The following is a 25580-nucleotide window of genomic DNA, read 5'->3' as shown; positions in this document are numbered from 1 at the left end:
GTTTGTACATGTGTAGCTGTTTCTGTGTGAATGGTGGTACATAATTGTATGAACGTTCACTGTAAAAGTGAGCTTTGGTACAGGGCCCACCAAATGAAGGGTGGGTCTGAGGGTGCAGATAGGGAGTGTGCGACTGTGCTACAGAGAACGTAATGAGGCTAGTCTCACGACCCGCAAAAACCAGGCAAAGGGAGCCCAGCCCGTGCGGGTCATGTGCTGTGCAGCGGGAGCCCGGCAGCAAGCTCACGTGATTGCCTCCCCTGAGACGAGGCTAGCGGCGCACGCACTCCGCTAACCCCGTTTACCTGACTGTGTGTCAGCACGACTCCGCACCACCGTGACTCCCGAGGAGACTCCCGACAGGCAGGCAACAACAAGCCTCCCAGCATCGGAGGGCTCCCCTCCATTTGTGCAAGGGCATTCTGGGACTTCCAGGGGCCAGGAGGCCTCAAATCCCTGCCGCCCCAACCAGATCGGCTCCCACGCGATTTGACGGAGCTGGTAATTGTGTGGGCGGCCGGCCCGGCCCCCTGCCCAGCGCTAGCCACCTGATCGTCTGCGGGGAGAGCCTCAGTGTGTGGATAGGGCTACACGGATTTGGCCAATAGGGGCTTAAATGTCCTGATTACAGGGAAATCAATAACTTACATGCCTTGCTTTCTGAATTCATTGTGGGATGCCCACATTGAGTCTGCTAACGGTGGAACTGCATATAAGCAAATGCTCTTTGTTCCAAACCTCATCGTCTATAAAGGTATCTTTTTCCCACTCCTGTCCCTCAGTGAGTTGAACAATAATTCTGCTTTAGTCCATAAATTTAGCAGTGTACCCTACACACAATTAGGCTATGCACACGAGCAGCCCTACCAGGTGAGGGAAGCCCCAAGTGCTGCACTAGGATTGAGGCCGATCCTGGTGCTGGCCCAGAGTCACCCGATCCTGGTGCAAGCCTGGGTTTTTATGTGGGTTAAAGGACATGGGTGCACTCTTACACCGAGGTATAGGATCACCTAGAGCACCTGACCCCCAGGGGAATCCCCCCATGTACCACGCTCATCATGTGGTACATTGTGGGATTCCTGGAGGCTGGGACAAGTCTCGGCCTCCAGAGATGCGCATTGCTCTGTGTGGGTGTGTGGCAGTGTGCCGAAGAGGACGTTGGGGATCATTGCGGCATGGGGGGGAGGTAGGTCCATCCCTTCCCTCCGCCCCCGCTGCCTGCCCAGTCGTGAGAATAGATTTTTTTTTTTTTGAATTGTAGTGCATCTAAAGGAAACTATTTTGTGCTCCCCAGAAAAATGTAATTTAACAAGTGTTTGGGGGGAAAATCTCCGATGGATCCTGTGAGGTTTTGGGTGCAGCTTGATCTGCAAAGTAAAATTTTAGGAATGAGAAAATAAATAGGTAGGTAGGTAGTTTATGACTGATTCACACAGCTAGTTTGCTGAGATGTCAAGCTGATAATTTTCCAAGATTTTTAATGCAATAAAGTGGCCTTGTGAAGGCTCTGTTAAAATGTTCAGAGGGTGACTCAACACATCCTGGAAAACCTTCCAAAAGGGTGTTGAAGCAGGCATGGTGCATTGGTAGTTTGTGGATACCTTTGTGTTGAGAGCCAGTGTTGTACAGTGGTTTAGAGTGGAGGCCCAGGTTCAAGTCTTTGCTCAGTCGCGAGGCTTACTGGGTGACCTTAAGCCCATCAGTACTGCTCAGTTTAATCTATTATTATTATTATTACATTATTATTACATTTATATCCGGCTCTTCCTCCAAGGAGTCCAGAGCGGTGTACTACATACTTGAGTTTCTCTTTTCACAACAACCCTGTGAAGTAGGTTAGGCTGAGAGAGAAGTGACTGGCCCAGAGTCACCCAGCTAGTATCCTGGCTGAATGGGGATTTGAACCCGGGTCTCCCCGGTCCTAGTCCATCACTCTAACCACTACACCACGCTGGCCTCACAGGGTTGTTGTGAGGATAAAATGTGTGTGGAACAAAACACACAAACTTCCCTGAGCTCCTTTAGAGAATAAAGAAGTATTGTCAAGAACAGGCTGCACGCTAAAAGAAGTCTCATTCCAGTTTACTCTACTGCTCTTTACAAAAGACATTGAGGCTCTTCACACAAGCAGCCAAACCAAGGCTTGGGCAGCCCTGCCTGGGTTTGGCTGTCCATGTGATGTGCCGGGATCGAGACCAGTCCTGGTGCTGCCTCCCCGCCATGCCTGAGTTTTTGACCCGGGCTTTTAGCTCGGTGCGAGCGCGCCCTTTACCCCAGGTTCAGAGTCCATGTGTTTGCTTAGGCTGCACCTTTCTGGCCATGCTTCTGCCTAGCACAAGGAGGAGGAGCTGATGGAAGGACGGTCCTACCTTGTGGCAGGCAATTGGACTGTATGGCCTGGGAGTTCTTGGTTCATATACAGGGAAGGGTGGAGTCACACATGGGTGTTTTAAAGCCAATGGTTTTATCAAGCTGCAGGCAGCTGGTCAAACGTGGTGACCTAACAGGAGAAGGTGGATCCCCGTCACATCCAAGGACATCTCCTTCAGATAACCATTAGAGTTGGATTCGTATATAATATACTCAGCAATTATGCTGCATTTGCACTCTGATGTGTACAGGGAATTCATGTCAGATGAGTTATCTTGTTGAAACCCTTAGAGCCGGGTCTCACAATTGGTGAGACCCGGTTTGGTGAGCTGAGCCCGCTCTCCCCGCTCACGATCAGAGAGGGAGCCCTGGGCGGCCAGATCAGCCGCCCACACGATTGCCGGCTATGTGACGGAGCCGGTGGGGGCTGGGGGGAGCGGGGGCTGATTGGCCCCCGGAAGCTCCAGCATGCCCTGAGCAAGTGCGCAAGGCATGCTGGCGAGACCCCCAGAGCCGGGAGGCGGCTTTTCGCCACACCGTGGCTACTCACAATTAAAAAACGGGGTTTTGCGGAGCGCTCGCTCCGCAAACCCAGTCTCAGGGAGGGGTATTTAAGCGGGTTAACCGCCTGGGAGCCACTGGGCTCGCTTGCGAGCCTGGTGGCTCCCACGATCAGCCAAAATCGGGCTAGGCTCCCCTAGCCCGATTTTGGCTGATCGTGGGAATAGCCCCTTAGAGTAACCCTATAAGATAGGCCAGCATTATAATCCGCAATTTGTAGGTGAGACTGAGAGGCTGCCCACTTAGTAAGGTGGCACAGACAGGATTTGAACCAGGGACCTTTGGTCTTGTGGTAGCAAGCATGACTTGTCTCCTTTGCTAAGCAGGGACCGGCCTGGTTGCATATGAATGGGAGACCATATGCGTGAGCACTGTAAGATATTCCCCTTAGGAGATAGAACCCCTCTGGGAAGAGCAGAAGTTTCCAAGTTACCTCCCTGGCATCTCCAAGATAGGACTGAGAGAGACTCCTGCCTGCAACCTTGGAGAAGCCACCACTGCCAGTCTGTGTAGGCAATACTGAGCTAGATGGACCAATGGTCTGACTCAGTATATGGCAGCTTCTTATGTTCCTAATTGGTTACTCAGTCTCTCTGCTGCTATACCAGCTCTTCCAGATGTGTATCCACACAGTTATGCATATGGGAAGCTGCTTCCACAAAAAGATCTCTCTCAATATTTTGGATCTTTGGACAAAAAGATCTCTGTCAATACAGTTTCCATGGTTTGTTCACATTTTCATTGAAACCATTCATGCATTTGATCAATACTCTGCATTCACACGTAGCATTCAGAGCTGTTGTTAAGTCATGCTACTGTGTAGTCTGTATGAATGCAGACGCTTTGGGGGCTACTTGATGGGGTTTTTTCATCCAATCTCAGATATGCCCTCATGGCAGGAAGAGGATCTCGGTTGATTTGGGAGTGTATGAATGGCTTCATAGGTAATAGCGGTAAGTAAGTAGGAGGGAATCGTTGGTTCCTGGTAAACGTGGACTGATTCCCAGCAAGAACTGGTACTACCTCCCCTTTCTGTGTTAATTGAACCCAGACATTTCAGGTTATCAGTGTTGGGCACCTGGCATTTCAGGTTGTCAGTGTTGAGCACCTGACACCCAACTTCAAGTTTAGGATACAAATGTCAGGTGGTGGAGGGGGACTCAACATTGGTAATCCAAACTTTCTGGATGTGGATGCTACAGAAAGGGGTGGAAGTACCTGCTCACACCAGTAGTACATGCCCACTGGGAACCAGCAATTCCCTCCTACTTACTTGACACTATTATGTGTGAAGCCACCCTGTGGGTAATAAGCAAGGACTGAACTTACAAATTCTACAGAGCATAGAGGATCGCGCATCATATTACTAGTGGCTACTGTATATATTAGCCTTTTTCTGCTTTTCAAAATCCTCCCAAATAGTCAGTAGTTTCATTTCATTTCAAATTTACCAGTAATTTCAAAGATGCTGCTGATCCCTCTGCTGTTTCCACAGAGGCAGCCATTTGCCACCAGGCTATTCTCATTCTATGGAACGCCTTGTTCCTTTCCGAGACAATTGTGTGTGCTGAAAGTGAAGTCTGAAGTCCACTACCTAGTTTTCCCTCTCGGCATTGTCTTTCCTTCTGGCATATGTGAAGTATTATTATTTGATTGACTGCAGCCACCTGATGCTAGGAAAATGTTCTGCGTTCATAGTAGGGATTGTTGTGGAGTCTATAAAAAGAAATCTGGATAGAGGTCTTATTTGTCACTGAGGCATTGTTTCTGCAGATGTTTCTGCTGGAGAGATGTTCAGTCAGTTAGGTGTAAAGATGTACTGAGTAGGTCATCATCACTTAGGGTCAGGGAAAAAGCTACCCCCAGACACACAAATAATACAGCTGACTGGTTAATTGCCCACTGGAAAAAAAATCTAACTATCCAACCACTCATCCATTTATGCAATTAGATGCTTTTGCCTCATAATGTGTTAAGAAAATATTATGCTCTTTGTGAAAGTGGGGGAGTCAGACTGAGCTGTGAGGAGGGCTTAATTTCTTGAGAGTATAGTGTCATGGATAAAAGTATTGGATATGGACTAGAGAGTGGTCTGGGCTCAACTCCCAATTCAGCCCACACATTCTCTGAGGCTGCATTCACACAATCACAAGGATCCTGGTTAAAAAGCTAATCAGGATTAGTGAGTCCTGTGGAGCTGATTGTAAGAACCCAGAATTTCAGGGCAATCCTGGTTAAATTGCTTAACCAGTATTTAACCAGGATAAATAAACAGGATTTCCCCGAAATTCTGGGTTCATACAGTCAGCTCCTCTGGGCTCACTAATCCTGATTAACTTTTAAACCAGATTCTTTGTGATTGTATGAACGCAGCTTGAGGCTCCTCAATGTAGTCACTAGGGTATCATGACCGGGCAGTGAGGAAGGCAGGGTTTCACCTACCTTCCCTCAGATGATCCATAGTTCAATCTTCAGCACACCGCCACACATTCACATGATCCACACTGCTCTGTGCAGCATGGATTGCCGGAGGCCAGAACTCATTTTCCTTCCCTCCAGAAATCACAAAAGACACTGTGTGGTGAGTGACGAGATGACACAGTGTGATGAGGTGCAGACAAACAGCCCTACCCAGGTAGGTCTTCTCTAACCTGGGTAGGGATGCATGTGTGCTTAGCCTTAATGTCTTGCATCCTGACTAATGCTGTGCTTGGGCAATCCTGTTATGTTTGCACAAGGCTGTTGTGCTAGGTAGTGGAACTAAGCCTGGAGTTTGCATTTCAGCAAATGTGTTTATGTTTGCACACCAAAGTGTGCGGACCTGTTGCATGCCTCCTCTGTTTTGCAGTGAACTTTTCTGCAAGAGCAGAATTCCAAAAATCCCTGTGATTTAGCATAGCAATGTGATCTTGTACTAGCAAAAACTTTTGTTCATTGTGCAACCACAGTATTAGGATGTCAGCCACTCTCTCTTGGCCCAACATGCCTCACAGGCTTGTTGTGTGGCGGAGGTGTGCTGCCCTGAGCTGCTTGGAGAAAGAGTGGGCTAAAAATCATAATTGTAAATTAATGAACATGAGAAGGCATCAGCTGACCTAGAAACTCCTTCCCTGTGGTGCTAGATGTATGTGAAGGAACTGTTTGCCATTCGTCAGTAGGGAGGGAAAGGCCTTCTGCAGATGCTCAGAGGCTCTCAAATCTTCATCTAATTCAGGAAGGTTCCATGGTATGGAAAAAAGGCCCTAAGGCTAAGCCCTGGAGAGCCCTGGCTCAACCTAAGCCCTGGCTATTAGGATAATATGCAACACAAAGGAATAAACAATGCCCCCTGGCATGAGGAAGCAAGCTGGGATGGACAGTAAAAATAGACCTGGATAGGAATGGCTCAAATGTGTTGGAAACATAGTGGCTGACATACTGCACAACGTTCCATGTGTGTTGCAATGTCACGTTTACACAGCGGCACAAGAGCCCAATATAAAAAAGGTGCCAAGTTGCACAGCAGTACAGCCACTGTAGATAATGGCTTGCCACATTTTAAGCAGGACTTTGATAAACTGGAACCACTTCAGAAAAGGGCAAGGACAAAAACAAAAAAGATGATAAAGATCTGGAAACCAAGGAACGGAGCTAGGTGTGCTGCTTAGCCTGGAGTAGAGAAGACTACAGGAAGATTTGGTAGCCACCTTCAGATATTTGAAGATGGCTTTCGTACCTCCCAGTAGTCTTCTGTCCATCTAGGTCAATTCATGCTCAGATAGATGAATGATGGAAAACCTGAGTTTTGTCAGGCACACATATAAGATGGCAAAGAGGGATTTTCCGATCTGTGGGAGTCACCCTACAAAGCAGTATTATTCTAGGCCTTGTTTTCTAGTTAGGCTGAGTTCACACAGCCATGAGGGTCCTGGTTAAAAAGTTAAACAGGAATAAGGCAGCTTTAAAAGTAGATGGAAGGTGCTTACCGGTCCAATGCTTCCCCCAGCAGTCTGCCCGTGCTGCACAGTGTGGTTCCAAAACTGACCTGGCCAGGATAGTTTCAGAATCACGCTGCCCAGATGCGCTGCTGGGGGAGCGCCGGGTCGGTAAGCATCTTCCCTCTACTTTTAAAGGTGCCCTCTCATCATCCCCCCACCCCCCGCGGCTGCCCTTTGGAAGCCTTATTAAAGCAAGGATTCCCCTTTACTTGAAAAGGGGAATTCTCACCAGATTCCTCTTTACAAGCATAGCCACCCGAACCATCGAACTGGCTTGAACCTCGATTGAATGGACCGGACTGGCCGGTCGGTTCAACCAAACCGGTTCATGTACCAGTGGTTGAATTTGGTTCAAATTTGAACCGAACCTGTAAAATTGGTCCGTGCACACCCCTGCTTCTCTGCACTGCACTCTCTATGGCCTGTTCCTCAAAATGGCTTGCGTAGGGCTGGGGCTGCCTCCTGCCCCCTCGTAGCCAATCAGAAGGTGGCTGCTGACATCATGAGGTTTTCCCTTCTCCTGGCAACATGGTGCATGCCCGGAAGGTTCTCCTGATGCTCAGAGGACTTTTTGTGTTTTAAGCTCACAGCTGCCCAGATTGTGTTCGTGCTAGGCTTGCAAAGCCAAACAGGGCTCTGCTTCTCTGTCAGGACCAAGGTAGGAGCTCTTCCCACCTCCCACCCCATTCACCCCTAAATGCTCATGTGAAAGGGCTCATTATAGTTGGGTTTTGGTTTTTTTAATGTACTTTGAGCAATTTATCCTAGTTTGAATTTTCTTGCCCAAATGAATCTATGTTCTGTTAATTCATTTTTGCAGCATTCTAAATTATGGAAATTTTAGGAAATTTGCAGGATGGGGGGAATTATAGAAGCATTGAATTTAGCAAGTTGATACTTGACATTATTGACTTAAGACTCACCAGTAAGAGTTAAAAGTTACATTTTAAAACAAGGCCCCTGAAGTCAGATTTCAAAAGCACAATCTGGAACTTTTCAAAAATCTCAAGATCAAAGTCTAAAATGTTTGACAGGCTTGTTGACCTCCTGAACAAAGGAAGTTGCCTAATCCTTAGTCAGACCCATAGATGCATCTAGCTCAGGATTGTCTACACTGACTGGCAGCAGCTTCTCCAGAGATTCAGGCAGGGATCTTTTTCAGCCTAACCTGGAAATGAATGCCAAGGACCTTTAGAATTATTTGAGGATTCTAAAAGGGTAGTGAGATCAGACTTGCCCTTAGTGGTGGGCAAGCTCCTTCTGACTTGATTCAGAATAGGCTTGAATTAAAAAATCTTTTAAAGTTTTTGAATGATATTTAGAAATCAAGCATTCCTCACAGTTTGGTCTGGCTGATTTTTCTCCTTCTTTCATTTTCTTAGGAGAATGCATTTGGATCACAACATCCAATTGTTCGGATTTTATTTCCAAGCCCATTCTGAAGTGTAGTGATGACATAGTGATGTTGCCCAGGCACAACAGGGGCCTGGAAATTTCTCCTCCACCACCCCCACATGCAAACACCACATGTTTCTTCCTATTGCCCTCTTCCCTTTCTCCAGAATGTACCCGGTGGTGGCAGCAGCTACAATGAGAAAGTGTAGGGCCTCCATTACAATGGTTAGGGCCTCCAGCAAGCCCATATACATTGTTGCAGCAAAGTTTTGGATATAGGAGCTGTGGGATAGATATCGTTCCCATGGTTCCTAATGGCTCAGTAGTGATGTTGGGAACCATAGGAACTATATTTCCCATGTCCTTGTTGCCACAGTTGCCACCAGATGAGTAGAAAAGGGGGAAAGGGTGGCAGTGATGATTAAGAAGAATGGACGGTGCTGGGTGAGCACCAGAACTGGTTCTAATACTTACTGGAGTTTGTATTCCATTTGTAATAGCCTTGGAGAAATGAACTCTTGAGTTCGCCTTTCCAACCCTTATTGCGTATGTTGCCACCCACAACTTCATGGTACAATATAAGGCAGTTCCGTATGCCATAGGAAGTATCTTTGCTTTCTAACACACACACACACACACACACACACACACACACTTGTCACCTTTTGCCAAGCAGTGCCTGCCCTGGTTTGCATTTGAAAGGGAGACTACATGTGTGAGCACTATAAGATGTTCCCCTTAGGGGATGGGGCTGCTCTGGGAAGAGCACCTGCATGTTTGTATGCAGAAGGTTCCAAGTTCCCTCCCTGGCATCTCCAAGATACGGCTGAGAAAGAATCCTGCCTGCAACCTTGGAGAAGCCGCTGCCGGTTTGTGTAGACAATACTGAGCCAGATGGACCAATGGTCTGACTCAGTATATGGCAGCTTCCTATGTTCCTAAACCTCCGTGACACTATTTTTTAATCCCATGCTGGCAGCCTTTGGGGCTTATTTGTGCCTTTTAAAAATCTGTGGCACAACTTTGCAGGCAAAAATGTCTGTTGTTTTTGAATAACCAAACCTCCAGAGAAATATTTGATTGAATATATCAAATATTTGTTCTCTTTCCATAACATTTCTCTAATATCTCTCACCCACCCCAACTTCCAACCCCACAGAATCTGTATCACCAGGCATCATTTGGGCAACGGCAAGTGCTTTCAGCTTGAAGGCACCCATCCTGATTGCAGCCCTTTCAAATAGGAATATCATACAGAGTTAGGCAGAGCACTCCGTGCCTTACGACTCAAACCTTAAACACAGAGGTGGTTGGAATATTTTTCTTAGTAAGAGGGAAATGATGATTTCAAGCCTGTAATGTTGACAGCCGCCACTTTCTTTGCCTGTCACTCCTTTTGACTAAGAAGGTTCAGCCATATGAGTCAATATTCCTTTTGCAAAGGGCAGTGTTTGGGTCCAAATTCCACCCTCTAGTGCATGCAAGCAACTCCCACTGACTTCAGCAGCAGCTGATCGCATGTCTGCCTCATGGCAAAAGCTGGCGTGTAGATCACTAGTGTGTCATCTGCTGCAATGGGTGAGAAAGGGAGGAGAAGGATGACGGCTTTCAGGCCTTCTATCTGAGGTGGGAAGAAGGCAGGCAGGATTCTTTCAGAGCAGTTCGGAGAAAAGGTAGGAGGTTGATTAGAACTGAAGCAGTATAGAAAGTTAGTGGAATGAGTCTTCTGTGGTACTTCATTAGAGTCACGTGATGCCGGCACACAAGTGAGAGCCAGCATTTGGTATAGTGATTAGAGTGTTAGACCAGGACTGGGGAAACCCACATTCAGATAGTCATAGAACTCACTGAACCCATTCTCACAACCAGCCCTACCTGGGTAGGACAGGGCTAGCCCAGGTCGGGCTGGTCATCTGGGGCTCCGGGATCGTTCTGATCCTGCTGGTCCTCCCCCGGGTAGCCCTGATTGGCTATCCAGGTTTAAAGTGAGGTAGGAGGATAAGTACGCCCCTCCTACCTCACTCTCTGCTGTCTGGGGATCCTTGCTGCTGGCAGGAGATCTGAGGAGAGCTGGCCTTGTGGTAACAAGCATGACTTGTCCCCTTAGCTAAGCAGGGTCTGCCCCAATTGCATATGAAAGGGAGACTAGAAGTATGATCACTGTAAGATATTCTCCTCAGAGGATGGAGCCACTCTGGGAGGAGCAGAAGGTTTCAAGTTCCCACCCTGGCTTCTCCAAGATAGGGCTGAGAGAGATTCCTGCCTGCAGCCTTGGAGAAGCCGCTGCCAGTTTGTGAAGCCAATACTGAGCTAGATAGACAAATGGTCTGACTCAGTATATGGCAGCTTCCTATGTTCCTATATTCCAGTTGCTCCCAGACTGCCAGCAGCCATCTTAATTATAGATCCAGGGGGGATGAACGGCCAGGCAGCATCATGGAGCTTCCCCAATGCAGTGTACTGCTCACTTGGTGCATTGTGGGTTGCCTGGCAGCTCTGGCTTGTCCCCCCGCCCCCCACATCACTGCTAGGCTCACTGCTGTGCCGCTCAAGTAAGCACACGGGCAGTGGAGCCCTGATGGGCAAATGGTCATCTGGGAGAAGGCAGATAGGCTCCAGATTTTTCCCTAGCCCCACCGTGGCCAGTCACTTATCTCTCAGCCTAACCTATTTCACAGGGTTGTTGTGAGGCTAAACATAGCGATGTAGATCTCTGGGCTCCTCAAAGGAAAAGTGGGATATAAATATAAACATAAATTTATAAAATAAATAAATAAATGAGAGACCGTTTCTGGGACTAGGCTCTAGGAGAGGGCTCGGGGTCCATTTTCAGTAGGCCACGTTGCCTCTCTGATATTGACTGATGTGGGCCATGTCAACCCAGCCATGGCTAAGAACTTATAGACAAGCATGCTACAAATGGGAAGCCGGTAATAAATTGCATGCCAAGTGTATGATTCCAGATTACCAAAGCAGATACATCCGTCTTGTACTCTCCAACGTTTTGCAGATGGAAATAGAGGGGGTATTCACACGACGGTGCAGTCGGGGGAGAAGGCCAGATTCAACTTACCTTCCCCCCAGACGACCGCTCTGAGCACCTGCAAGCTGTGCATCCACATGACCAGTGCTGCCGGCAGCTGTGCAGAGGACTATCTGCACTGCTCCCGGCAGCATGGGCAAACAGAGGCCATGACCCGTTGCCCTGGCCTCCGAGAATCCCAGAGTGCACCGAGTGCAGTACACTGAGAGATTCCCCCGGGGGCAGGAGCTCTAGGCAGCGATCTCTGTGCAAGCAGCTCTCACTGACACACGATCCCGGGAGCCGGGTTACAGTCACATTTGCACTCTTAACCTTGGCTAAGAGTCGGGCTTTAGCACTGGGTTTAGCACCACAGCACCACTGGGATCCATGCAGATCCTGGCAGTTCTCACAGGCAGCCCAGCCCAGTCTTGGCTGCTCATGAGAACAGCCACAGAGATATACTTGTTACAGCTAGTGCTCATACCAAGGATTATAGTCCAACTCCCCTACCCACAATTACGCCTCGCTGAAGACTGGCTTCCACCCACTGCAGAGTGCCTTAGTGCTGTGCACCCGCTTACATGCGGGTACACTAGAGACACAATGCATCCACCCCGATACTTATTTCTAGAGACTCTGGGGAGGGATCTGAATCTTGAAGAATGGCAATTGCATAACTGAACAGAGCATCCTCAAGAGGTGAGAACCAGGACAGTGGTTTACCAGGAACAGGTTCCAGTATATAGACTGTTCCTGGTAAATAAGGACAGTCGGAGCATACATAAACCTACTCTCACACACCTTGAACATATGAAGTCTCCTTATACTGAGTCAGGTCACTAGTCCTTCTGGCCGATTACTGCCCACTCCAGCTGGCAGACGCTCTCCAGAGTCTTAAAGTAACGTTGAGCCCTCGAGTCGGTGTCAACTCCTGGTGACCAAAGCCATGTGGATTTCTTTGGTAGAGTACAGGAGGGGTTTCCCATTGCCTCCTCCTGTGCAGTGTGAGATGATGTTTTTTCAGCACCTTCCTATATCACTGCTGCCCAATATAGATGTTTCCCATATTCCCATATTCTGGGAAAAATACCAGCGGGGATTTGAACCGGCAACCTCTTGCTCCCTAGGCAAGTCATTTCCCCGCTGTGCCATTAGGTGGCTCCTCCAGAGTCTTAGGCACAGCTATTTCCCAGCATCGACTTAACTGATCTTCTTAACTAAAGTTGCCAAGTGTTGATCTGGAGTTTTCTTCCTGCAAAACATGTGCTCTACCACCAAGCCATGGTCACTCTCCCCACTCTCTTGCCCTCCATCCACACTTGGATTAGGACTGGGGAAACCCACATTCAGAGAGCCATAAAACTCACTGAACCCATTCTCACAACCAGGATTAGAGTTGAGTCAGAAGTTCTCACCCGAGACCCTTTGGCTCAACATTTTCTGTAGGTCATGGCTGAAAGGAAGGCCGAGACCAGTCAACTGGCTTATCTTATTTCAACACTGCACATAGGAACAGCAGTCACAGGGCATATCAAGGCTGGAACGAGCCCTAGGACAAACGAAAATGGGCCCCTGGGGCCTCTACCTTCTTCTTTCTCCCCCTGCTTTATGTCTTTGCTGCAGAAGAACTTTAAGGATATGGTAAAACACGCAACGTTCTCGGCATGCCATTTTTCGTGCTCCTATGAAATAATATCACACACTTACCACACATGTGTATGTTCCCACTTTAAAACATACACATGCTTGGATGCATACATGTTCCCCTGGATCAGAAACAATTTCAACCAATATACCCAGTGCAATTCATACAACATCAACAGTGAGGAGTGAGTAAGCTGTAACCCAGCTGGCGGTGTGGAGGCCTCCCTCAGGAGCCCAGGGACATTTGTTCCCCCCTTATTCAATTATATTATGCCCCTGCACAGTGGCTTTTCTCCCGGCTGGTAGCTAGCTGACAGTTGCTGTTTCCTCCCCACAATTCAACATCATGTAGCAACATCATTAAGGACGAGATTCTGGTTTTTTGTTTTTTTATTTAAAGGCCACCACTACTCTTCTACCGCTGCTAAGTTTTATACCTTCCCCACAATTTTTCAACCTATTCCCCCCAAAAATGTACCTTTACCCTTTCAGTACCTGCAAATGGGTCAAAAAAAAAGGGGGGGGGAGCATTTCATCTCAGGCCTGGCTAGGACCTGTACTGAGTAACTCCAAGAAAGATGCTGCTATTGGAGGCTTGAAATAGAAGTCAGTGACTTAATAGCTGATTTTTAGATCTCTGCCCTTTTCAGACACTATGCTGCACACATGTACATGTTCTTCTGTGATTGACTGTACATGTGTTCATTTAAAAAAAATGAACCTGAGCCCAGGTCCTGCAGATGCATGGCAGAGCTAGGAAATGTACTACTGTATGTGTGTTGAACACAACGTGTGAATAATTATATGTGTGTACAGATATGTTCATGCTCACACTGCACACAGACTATATGTGCATTGAACATAAGTTGTGAGTTGCTCCAGTTGCCTTCTGAGTGGCTGTTCACATAGATGGTGAAGCTGCATGTACTGAATCCCATTTTAAACATGAAGACAGTGGGGAGGAGCCAGTTAGGATAGAGTGTCTGCATGAAAAGGACACTTTCCCCCAGTCATATAAATTCGAGACGATGCTGAAAGCAGCATGCCCGTGTGCAGTGATGTTCAATACACCAAACGAATTGGATTGCCGTTGGGAAGTCTAATGGGTCCAATAGAACTTGGGTCTGTGGTCACAGCATGTGCTGAGTCCTCTGTTCCAGAAGTACAGTTTTTATTGGGATATTTGGGCTGGAGAGGGAACATAATGGTTGAGTACAAGGCAATGTGATGGGCACCCACCCACAAAGCAGCCACTGAACCAGACCGTCAGAGGATGGCTTATTAGGTGCTCATTTGTAAAACCGCAAACATCCATTCATGGATACCCTATGGCTTTGTTGCCTTTCAGCACTGGCTGGGACCAAGGCTGAGCACAGAAATTAAGAGGCGATATTGTTTCCAGCACGCAATAAATTCTCACATGAAGATTCACAGAGAAAGAGTGAACCCACATAGAGATATGTGGGCAAAATACCCTGCAGACCTTCGAAGCAATCGCCACTGCTTTTTTTCCATTCCCTTCCTCTGCTAATTATATCTTATAAATCCAGCCCCCTCTAAACCCAGATGTTCATATTTTAATACCTACATTCTGTGGTTCAACTTTACAAAGCTCGCTAACACATGTTTTAAAAGTTATTGCTATTGTACTATATATAACAGCCTTGCCTAAGAGAATCGAGGTCTGCCGCATTTAGAAAATGCAGGTGCTATGTAAGCTCCCTTTTGAAGGCAAGAACTTAGCTCAGTTTCCTTTGAAGACCCAGAGACTTGAAACTGAAAACTTTTATTAATGCCATTGTCTCCTTGTATCAGCAGGTTCCAGAGAGATTCCTGGAAGTGGCTCAGATCACATTACGAGAGTTTTTCAATGCCATTATCGCAGGCAAAGATGTTGATCCTTCCTGGAAGAAGGCCATATACAAGGTCATCTGTAAACTGGACAGTGAAGTTCCTGAGATTTTCAAATCCCCAAACTGCCTCCAAGAGCTCCTCCATGAATAGAGATTTCAACCACTATTTATGAATGTATAAAACAGTAGCAGATCCCCTTTTGACACCCAAGTTGTGTGCGTGTGTGTCTATATTAATTTCATATATATATATATTTGTGTGTGTATATATATGTATGTATGCATATATATATACATATATGAATGAAATCAGATCAGAATCCCTTGTGATTTTTTTTACTGAGGTCAGTAACAAATGGATAAGTATTTTAACTCCAGCCTTTGTTTTACTTTTAACATTTAGAGTGGGGGAAACTGCTTCACCCCCACCCCCACCCGGGACAATGATGCTTTAAAGTGGGTACAAGCCTGTTTGGGGAAGTTTAGGGCATTACTTTTTTTTTTTTAACCTTTTGCCAGAGTTATTACTCACTGCAGACTGGCATTTTTTGGAAGACAAATGTCACAGCACAGTCCTATAGCCAATGATGTCTCTTTGTCTCAACTCTAAGCTCTCAACTCTACAGAGGCATTTCACAAGCTTCTAGCTTTCTAAATTTTAGCCTGACTGTTTAAGGCAGGATGTAGATTTTTATGTCCTAGCTTAGACATAAACACCCCTTTTTTACTCAAAGGACATCAAATGGTATCCACTCAAGTCTTCAAGCTTTCCTCTTACAAGAACCAGCTATGCTCTGAATCATTTCCCCTGGTTTCCAATGTCCTGTATGCTGATGCAAAAATGTAACATCCCGGCCCGGATACCTTAATGCAATGGTTCCCAGTAATGTTTGCCACCTTTCAGTCTACACGCAGTCAGTTTGGGGAAAGTGCTATCACTGACTTAAATTTGAATAATATGGTCAGTTTTATTAAAACAGTAGCATTTCACTCTCCATAGAGGAAAACATTATGGCCTGATCCAGCCACAGCTGAGCATTTTAGCCCCATTATTTTAATGGGAGAGCAAAAAAATGTGATAAACCTCCTCTGTTGAAACAATGAGACTTTAAAGCTGAAATTCTTTGCATTCATATTTGAAGGTAAGTTCCACTGAATGCAGGGATATTTATTTCCGAACGTATGTCCGTGAGATTAATCTGCTTAGTGCTTTAACTTTGGCTGGATTGGGCCCTTACACTATCGCTGAATGGTCAGGTCTTGGTAATGTTCAAAGTGGCATTTTTTTCAAAATGTATTCTTCCTTTCCCTAAGCCCCTAGGCTGTGTATATATTTGATAGTTGATCTTTTTACCTGGAAAGGCAATGATTTTAATTTCTACCTGAGAAGCATTGTAAGATACCCTTTGCTTTATTCCAAAATTACTGAGGCAAAAAAATTAAAAAATAAATAAAAAGCAACATGTCATCTCAAACTTCAAATAATCTTCCTGTCTATTAGAAATTGAATAGGCATTTTAATGGAATATTATTTAAGAATTAAACTAGGCACAACATATACATGGCACACATCTAGAGGAAAATGGGCATAGCTAGGTCTCATTGACTGAAGCCAATGGGACTTACATGGTTAACTGTGTTTGCTAATTTACTTGGACTTGAGCATGCTTAACTTACTCTGGATTGTGCCTATAAATCATGCATAAACTTTGTAGCTGTTCTATTGGCTAGGAAAGCAGAAGCTAGCCGTGTTTATTATTTCCTCAAATCTAAGTGAAGCATTAACAATGAACAGAACTGATCAAACAACTTCTCTTCTACAACAAAAGTTAGCAGCAAACAAAATATGAGTGCAGTTCATAATATACAGAAGACTGGGGTTCATCAGAGCTTTTCAGTTATTTCACCTCTGGACAACTTTTTCCGTCACCTTCTGGTGAAGAGCCACATGAATCAGTTTGTGTCCTGACGACTGAATTGCCCACATACAATTTCATTTGGTCTCAGGGATGAACTAGATGTAATGCTAAAATGTGCTGCTGCCACTGAAAATGGCAGCTGTGCATATAATTCCCCACCCCTCCATAACGTTTAGTAGCCCATACTTGTGTATCGTCATCATGATGATGCCCTGGGTTTCCCTCAGGCAGCAGGTGGAGCAGGTAAGCACAGAACATCTGTCCAAACATGGTAGGTTCTACTAGATGTTGGCAAGGAGGAGCTAAAGGCACAGTTGCCATTTTCAGCAATAATGGAGTATTTTACACGTCCAGTTGGTCCGGATTTTGAAACTTACTGAAATAGGAATGCATGTCAAAGGAGTCCAGGACAGATCTTCTCCACATGGTGACCAAAAAAAGTTTACTTTAAGAGTGTAAGATAATAATAACAATAATAATAAGAGTTGTATGGATCCAGCTGAAGTCAATTAACATAATCATCAGCCTAATTCTTAAAAACATGCTGCTAGTTTTTGTGCTTTCTTCAGTGGGTCTCCTTTCCTTTTGGCATTTTTGAAAAGGTGTAGTGTCCAGTAGAGTTTTTCTGATATGCTGTGGCACTAAGTGTTTGTCGTTTTCTCTGGTGTCTCTTGTACAGATGCAGTAAGAATTTATTGTTATCTGAGCTAGCATTTTTCATTACTCATATCTTCCCCCGCTCCCCACAGGCAGTTTGATACAGATTTGATCCTACTTAGCCAAGGTGTCTGTTTTACAGTTGAGCAAAGTGTTTTCTTTAGGAGCCTCACTTTCCCCGCTTATTGAATTTGATTTTTTTTAAAAATCGTATTTTGACTTTGGAGAGTGAAAGTTTACTCCATGTGACTCTTTTTAAAAAAATGCTGACCTAGTCACTACAATGACACTTCATTTAGAAAAATACTACTGAGAGACAGAAAGGGATGAAAGCAGTTATTGTTTGTGGAAAGCCTTAAAAACCTGCTGATTTTTTAAAAACAACCTAAGGCCCGCAGGCCATGATCCAGAGATCCTTTTTCACATGCAGAAATGAGTTTCAGCAAGACCTTTGCACAAGAAAACAAGCCAGATGCACCCCCGGCAGCATACACTACATACAGAAGCCCAACTTTACACAAGCTTAATTTCCTTCTTTTCTTTTGCTAACCGCTTTCTGGATTGTAGCCCCTGCCATTATTTTCCATAGACCTTGGTTGTGTCTCTGGAGTGTAGGCAATGCAACCAGTCGCACAAGAGAAGGACCACCAATTTCACTATGTATTACAATCGAAACCAATCATGCCACTGGAAATTTGGCATGATTTAACTTCCTCTTAAGAACTTAGTATAATGTTTGCATTCATGCAGTTGAATAAATGCCACTCTTTTGTTTTGTGTGCAACATGCAGACTACAGTTGGATTTCCAGAGGTCAGGTTTTGCTGATTATCAATGCTCTGACACTCCCCCAATCCTCATGTTCAGGATGCTTGTTCCTGTCTCAATGCACTAGCATTGGTCCGGGTGCCCTGGCAGACTGATGCAGGAAGCAGAGCTACAACAATAATGACATGAGATGACATCCAGACTGATGCTGTCCTTGTGCAGACAGGTTGGGCTAACCAGACACGGTGAGTTAGGAGCGTGCATTCTAGACCTGGGTTGTACTAAGTGCAGGGGTCCTCAAACTGCGGCCCTCCAGATGTTGCTGAACTACAATTCCCATCACCCCGACTACAACTTATTGTGGCTGGGATGATGGGAATTGTAGTTCAGCAACATCTGGAGGGCCGCAGTTTGAGGACCCCTGTACTAGTGCAACTGTGAAAGTGCAGCGTTAGTCTGGATGTTAATATCTCTAAATCCTTGTACAAGCAAATACCTCTTCACTGATGTTCCTCATGACCATTGCTGCTTGGAATAATGTCTGGATACCGCTCATATACTGGTGGTATTTCCAGCTAAGAGGAGCTGAAAACTCTGGATGCATGCTTATTTTCTTCCAGTTAGGGAGAACATTCCAGTTCTAATATATGGCATAGTTGTGCTGAAGCTCATTTGGTATGTTGAAATTTGAAAAGTTGTCTGAGAGCTCTTGAGTGTATACATAAGAACAGCCCTGATGGATCAGGCCCAAGGCCTATCTAATCCAACATCCTGTTTCCCACAGTGGCCCACCAGATGCCTCTGAGAATCCCACAGGCAAGAAGTGAGGGAATACCCTCTCTCCTGTTGTTGCTCCCCTGTAACTGGTGTTCAGAGGCATCTTGCCTCTGAGGCTGGAGGTGGCCTGTAGCCAACAGACTAGAAGCCATTGATAAAATGGCTACTATGTGACATGAGACATTGCTCTATGTGTTATCACAAGAGCTTACACATGAAAATTTCCCATTTGGTTGTGTACACAGTTAACCATATCCAAACCGAAATACATTTCAGGGGCAACCTCTCACATAGAAGTTCTATTGTTTCACCTTGGACACCCACACACACACAATATGTAGACATACTTCTAGAAACTATTCCTAATCCTATGTTTTTGCTTTTTATTGTTAGTATCATTAGCGCTATTATAGTATCTTGTTGGTATCCTTAGCGCTGAAATGTGATCAACTCAATTAAGTAAACACTAGACCTTATGGCATTTATGTACGTATTTATACATAGAGTGCAGACATATTTCACTAGTGAATTACACACAGAAATGCTAAAAGTAAGAAAAAGCAGGCAAACCAATTTTGTTACAAGCTTTAAAAAAGAATAAAAATTTATTATTTGAGTAGTTCTTTTCCCTTGGTAATTGCATTATATAGCCATAAAAATGGCCCTGCTGGATCAGGCCCAAGGCCCATCTAGTCCAGCATTCTGTTTCACACAGTGGCCCACCAGATGCCACTGGAAGCCACAGGCAGGAGTTGAGGGCATGCCCTCTCTCCTTCTGTTACCACCCTGCAACTTGTATTCAGAGGCATCCTGCCTTTGAGGCTGGAGGTGGCCTGCAGCCCTCAGACTAGTAGCCGTTGATAGTCCTCTCCTCCATGAAGTTATCCAAACCCTTCTTCAAGCCATCCAGGTTGTTGGCTGTCACCACATCTTGTGGCAGAGAATTCCACAAGTTGATTATGTGTTGTGTGAAAAAGTACTTCCGCTTGTTGGCCCTAAATTTTGTGGCAATCCGTTTCATAGGATGACCCTTGGTTCTAGTGTTATGGGAGAGGGAGAAAAATGTCTCTTACTCACTTTCTCCACACCATGCATGATTTTATAGGCCTCTATCATGTCTCCCCGACAGCCGTATTGCCTTTGTGCCTCCCATGACATTAAGATAAATATATATATAAAGGAGGCAATCTTGGCTTTCCAGCTGTTTTTGAACTACATTGTGGCTGAGAATGTTGGGAGTTATAGTTCAACAGCAGCTGGAGAGTCAAAGTTGCCTACCCCGATATAAAGCATCATACTTTGCTATCTTTTAAATGTGTTTCATCTTTTTCCCGATCTCTATAAGATTCCTTTTTTTAAAAGTGTGTTCTTGCCCTGATCCTTCAGATGTACTTTACTTGTCAGGGCTCCATTACAATCTCATTGTCAAAAGTGAATGTTAAACATCAGGAATGTAGGCTTGACATTAACACAGCAGGCCATGTCATGCCCAAGCTAACCAGGGGATGTGGCAAAGATGAGCTGGTCCTCAGAGCCCAGATGTGAAGAGGATACGCACAGTACAGTTGTAAACAGCATTACTGGGAACTGCAGTTCTGTGAAGAGAGAGTTCTCTGTGAATGAGAAAGAATTCTCAGCACCCTTACCTAACTACAATTTTCAGAATTCTTTCAGAGGGTCCATTGGACAAAACCCTCTGTACAATTGATATAAGCGTCTAGTCCAAGTATACTCACTCACTCTCTCTCGCTACTAAATTCTGCACAGCAGCACCTCTGCAAGTGTTGCGTCTGATGTTGAAGGCTGTCGGCACAGCGGCCCTGGCCCACACTGCTAGGTCAGCTTGTAACACCGCTGTTGGTGTGACTTGGAGCAAACGCGTCAATAACCATGCCCCTCCCCATTCCCAAGCACTTACTTCTCGGCAAAGCTGTCCATAGGGTTTGGTCACAAAAGGCAGAACACTGCTTTTATTGTAGAACAGAAAAGTTTACGTCAGGAGAGTAGTTCAAACAATGCTGATGTTCATTTCCTACAATTCATTTTTTTCCCTTCCCTGCATAGAAACTTGAGGTCATAGTGTGTGCCTACACCTTAAATGCACCAGCGGAAGGATTAGGGGGGGAAATCCTTCAAATTACCAGTTATTCCCTCCCCACTCTGCCCCCACAAGTACAATTGTTCTTGTGCCTTCTGTGGCTGACAATTTTCATCCCTTTGAACTCCCTCACCCATTACTACAGCTGCAATAAACACTAGGTTATCCCCCACTTTTCCCCCCTCTCTCAGCTGTTTGACATAATGTTGATAGCTATGCATATTTTGTGTCTTTTTAAGGAAAATTTAAAAAAACAAAACAAAAGCAGGAGAATAAGTTTTTGAAGAAGAGAATTTTTAGAACAGTTTGATAATGCAAATTATTTTTTTCTGTCGTTTGAGCAGCATTTCAATTTTGAAAATTTCTTGTAGGAGCCAATTTTTTGTAACAGTGGTGCAGATCTTGTGTTTTCTTAGCCTAATGAAAAGTAGTATAGAAGCAATATTTCAGACGTATTATATATATGTGTATACATATACATACATATATACCCACATATACACATTATAATATATATATATATGTATATATACTTATACACACACAATATGCGTGTGAAGTGAAAAGCTTACATTTTTTCCAATGTAGATTAAGAACCTATTTTAGACATTTGTTATGTTTTGTGAGAAGAATGTTCTATTTGAAACTATGAAACATTTAATTCTTACTGTATCTCTGGTTGTGTAATGGAAACGCTTCACATTTAAATGGTTTTTTTTTAAGTGAAAGATATTAGAATGTAGTAATTATTTAAGGAAGTGTTCACCCATATATTTCTGAGGATTGCCTTGTGCCTCTGAGTATTATTTAATATAAAGTGTTTTAAGTTTGCGGAATCATTGTTACTGTACCAGGTATGTGGGTGAACATCTATAGCTGAGGGGAACTTTTATAAAGCAATGTATATATTCTGCTTCACAGCTCTTCTTGAATAAAAGGCATATGATTTTAATAGCTACATTCTGAGAACATCTGCTAAATTTATAAGAAACGCTGCAGTAACTGTATAGATAGTTGAAAGTATTCTTTTAAAAAAACAAAACAATAAACACGCAGCTCACTACTTTTAAAAGACAGATTTCTTTCATCATATGTCCAGGACATGGATGATCCAATTTCTGTAAGATTGCAGATTTTCTTTTCTATGTGCACAAAGTAATTTATTGGCAAAGGGTTCCCCCCACCCCATCCCAGGTTAATATTAATCTAAGAAATAAAAGTGAAGATTTTGTGGCTTTAAATATAGGACTTTCACCAGCAGAACTAAAAGTTATAAATAAATAAATAAAATATATATATATACATAAATAAATATAAATATATATAAAGAGAAGTGGTTTGCAACCCCCCAAAATGAGCATTGTACATGGGAAGTAATCAAAAATTGAAACAAACAAACAAACCTTCCTCTATTTGTCATGTGTATTATATAGTAATTATTGGTGTTCTAGTGGAAAGATTTCTTTTGGGTATCTATTTCTGTGTTTGGAATTTTTTAATAAGCATTGTTTTCAAAAAGCTCCCCTTAAAGAATGTAACTGGTTTATCTGAGTAAGCAGTTACTGTATTGCACTTAAATGTTCTGTTGAAGGAAATGCAATTTTGTTTTCTGTAGAACTGTTGGTTGTAAATCATTGAAAATGCTCATATTTTGAGCTGGGATGAAAACTGGTGTTTAACCTTTGTGTCTTCTTAGGACCGGCTCGGTTTCAAAGTAAAAAAGGTGGTGACTTCAGCCATCCTTGTCCTCTGAGGTGCAATTATTTTCTCTATCCAGCCAGAATTACTAAAATATACAAGGAAGATACAAGCAAATCTTACATTTTACCACAAATCATCCCGGTTGGACTTTCTTATGGTATTAATTGAATTAATTAGTTAGTTTTTTGTGAGGAAACCCCACATTCTTTTAATGTGAAATATTCTCACCATATAATCTGAACTCAGATTCAGAGAAACACATTTCTTCAACTGGAAGAGTCAAAGGTTAAAACATTGACTAATATTCTCCCAGTGACTTCTCATATGTATATAGTTACAAAAGTGACAGAACACTGCCTTTATATTATTTAGCAATATGTTGTAAATAGCATTATTAAACTCTTTTTTGTAATAAAGACCCTTTAATTTGAAGTTAGTACAATAACTGAATTAATAAAGTCAATTTTGATTTTTTTTTTTTAATTTTATTTTTTAGCTAGAGGCAATTTCAACTGTGGATTTTTTTTGTCTATTGTTCTGAAGACTTTGCATAATTTATTGGTTTAATTTATCCTAATTTATTTGATGGTGTACAATTTTGTATTGCCAAGGATGTACTGTAATATTAATTGATGATGTGATAAAACATGAAGACTCCCCTGTTTGTATGGAGGGAAAAAAGGTGCAGTAGACAATTGATTGAAAAAGTTACAATTCTAGCTTGGCAGCTACTAAATTGAAGAAAAATCAGGAAAAATTGTTTGGGGGTGGGTGCGGGGAAGGGAGGGAATCTTATTTTGTGTGTTTTAAGCTTTTGTATACTCTCCAGACCTTTCCCTTTTTGCTTTGTACCACTTAAAGGATACAGTAGTTCAATTGCCTTGTGTGCCTTCCATCTTCTCTAAACTGAATGTATGTGCAGTATATATGCAAGCTTGTGCGAAATAAAATATAAATTACAAGCTCATTGCCTTTGTTTACATTTCTTTCTAATGGCCTGTCCTTTAGCACACGAAAAGTTGAACCACTGCAGGAAAGTTTATCTCTATAAGTCTCCACACAATACACTTTTTCTGTCAGATAGGTTTTTTAAAAAAAATCTTTTGCTATTGCACAGGCCTGCACAACTTGTTTATTTATTTTTATTATTTATTTAGTGCATTTATATACCCCTCCTCTTCCTCCTCCTCATTATCATCATGTTCATCATTTATTATGGTCCCAGAGCATGGTCTAAGGGCACATGATATAGCCACCTTGCTGAAGCTAAGCAGGTCTTGGTGTGGTCAGTCCCTGGATGGGAGACCCATGCATGCCATCTTAGGGGATGGGGCTGTAGCTCATTGGTAGAGCATCTGCTTTGCATGCAGAAGGCCCCGAGTTCACTCCCTGGCATCTCCAGGTGGGGCTGGAAAAGGCCCCCACCTGAAACCTTGTAGAAGTTCCTACCAGTCAATGTAGACAATACTGAACTAGATGGACCAATAGTTTGTCTCTGTATAAGACAGCTTCCTAGAGTCCTATTGTATCTCAGGATGGTTTACACAAAAAGATAAAAACAATTTCAAGTTCATCTAACCAAATTAAATCCATTAATAAAAATAAAACATCAGCTAAAAGCCTGACAGGAGAAATGTATTTTCAAGATCTTCTTAAGATTTCAACTCTCGTATGTTGTCAGGGAGCACATATTAAAGCTTAGCAACAGGTACAGATAAGGCCCAACCATGAGTTGCCATCAGACAAGCTGGCAGCAACCGCAGGTGCATCTCCCCAGATGTCCTCAGTGGGGATCATGCAGAAGCAGACGTCCTCCTAGGTAACCCAAGCCCAATCCTTTCAGGGATTTAAAGGTATTAACCAACACTTGGAGGTCATCAGTCATTCACACAATCAAAAACTAACCCAGGTTTGGGAGCTGTGTGTGCTCCCAATTTTCAGTTGTGTGGAAGCAAGGCAGGAGGAAAACCTGGGTAGAAGTGATTATGTGGATACCCAGGTTTTCCTCTTACCTTGCTTCCACACAACCGAAGATTGGGAGCACACACACAGCTGCCAAACCTGGGTAGAACACCATTTTTTGATTGTGTGAATGACCTCATTTTATTTCACCTAGAAACATTTCAGCAGCCAATGCAACAGTTTTAAGGCACTCCACGTTACCCCCCAAGACCAACCTAGCTGCCGAATTTTGTGTTAACTGACATTCAAAGGCAGCCATACATGGAACATATTATAGTAACGCATTATTTACATTTTATATCCTGCTCTTCCTCCAAGGAGCCCAAAGTGGTGTACTACATACTTAAATTTCTCCTCACAACATCCCTGTGAAGTAGGCTAGGCTTGAAAGAGAAGTAACTGGCCCAGAGTCACCCAGCAAGTATCATGGCTGAATGGGGATTTGAACTCGGGTCTCCCCAGTCCTAGTTCAACACTCTAACCACTACACCACATATGACCCCCTAAAGCCAAATGCTGTCTACCGGGGGCTCCACAAACTAGCCGTTGTTGCAGCTTGGCTTGCCTGGGACCACATCACCCAGGGTAAGTGAGGGTGGACTGAAGCATCTGGCAGGCAGGTGACAATACATTTCTGATAAATTACATTCAGCTTGGGTCACAACTTGTACTGGCCCGCTATAATGCATTGAACATTTGAAGCTGCCTCTTAACGACCCTTGGTCCATCGAGCTCAGTACTGCCTATACAGCAGCACTGTTGTATACCAACATCGGCAGAACTCTGGTTCCATAAATGGAAGGGGCATGGCTCTAGCACAGGGGTTGGTTCCCAATATCTCTAACCCCTAGGATTACTTGAAGGATTCCAAGGG

At 44.1% G+C, this 25580-nt stretch overlaps 1 protein-coding gene across 11 annotated transcripts in view; it reads left to right on the top strand.

Moving 5' to 3' along the window:
• Positions 1-23711, top strand: part of PROX1 (prospero homeobox 1) — a 109552-nt gene extending 85841 nt beyond the window's left edge. For 7 of the 11 annotated variants that reach the window (XM_053309605.1, XM_053309619.1, XM_053309658.1 and 4 more), the window contains one exon: positions 14788-18488. In XM_053309605.1, the coding sequence (XP_053165580.1) occupies positions 14788-14976 (189 nt within the window). In that variant the 3' untranslated portion in view covers positions 14977-18488. Of the gene's footprint in view, positions 1-5490; positions 5655-14787; positions 18489-18598 lie in introns of those variants that run through there. The other 4 variants (XM_053309669.1, XM_053309642.1, XR_008319462.1 and 1 more) reach the window with 3 other exon arrangements.
• The last annotated feature ends 1869 nt before the right edge of the window (positions 23712-25580 follow it).

The sequence above is a fragment of the Hemicordylus capensis genome, chromosome 1 (genome assembly GCF_027244095.1).
Source record: "Hemicordylus capensis ecotype Gifberg chromosome 1, rHemCap1.1.pri, whole genome shotgun sequence".
Taxonomy (NCBI): domain Eukaryota; kingdom Metazoa; phylum Chordata; class Lepidosauria; order Squamata; family Cordylidae; genus Hemicordylus; species Hemicordylus capensis.
Note: the sequence above shows the minus strand (reverse complement) of the source record. Positions and strands in the feature narration are given on the sequence as shown.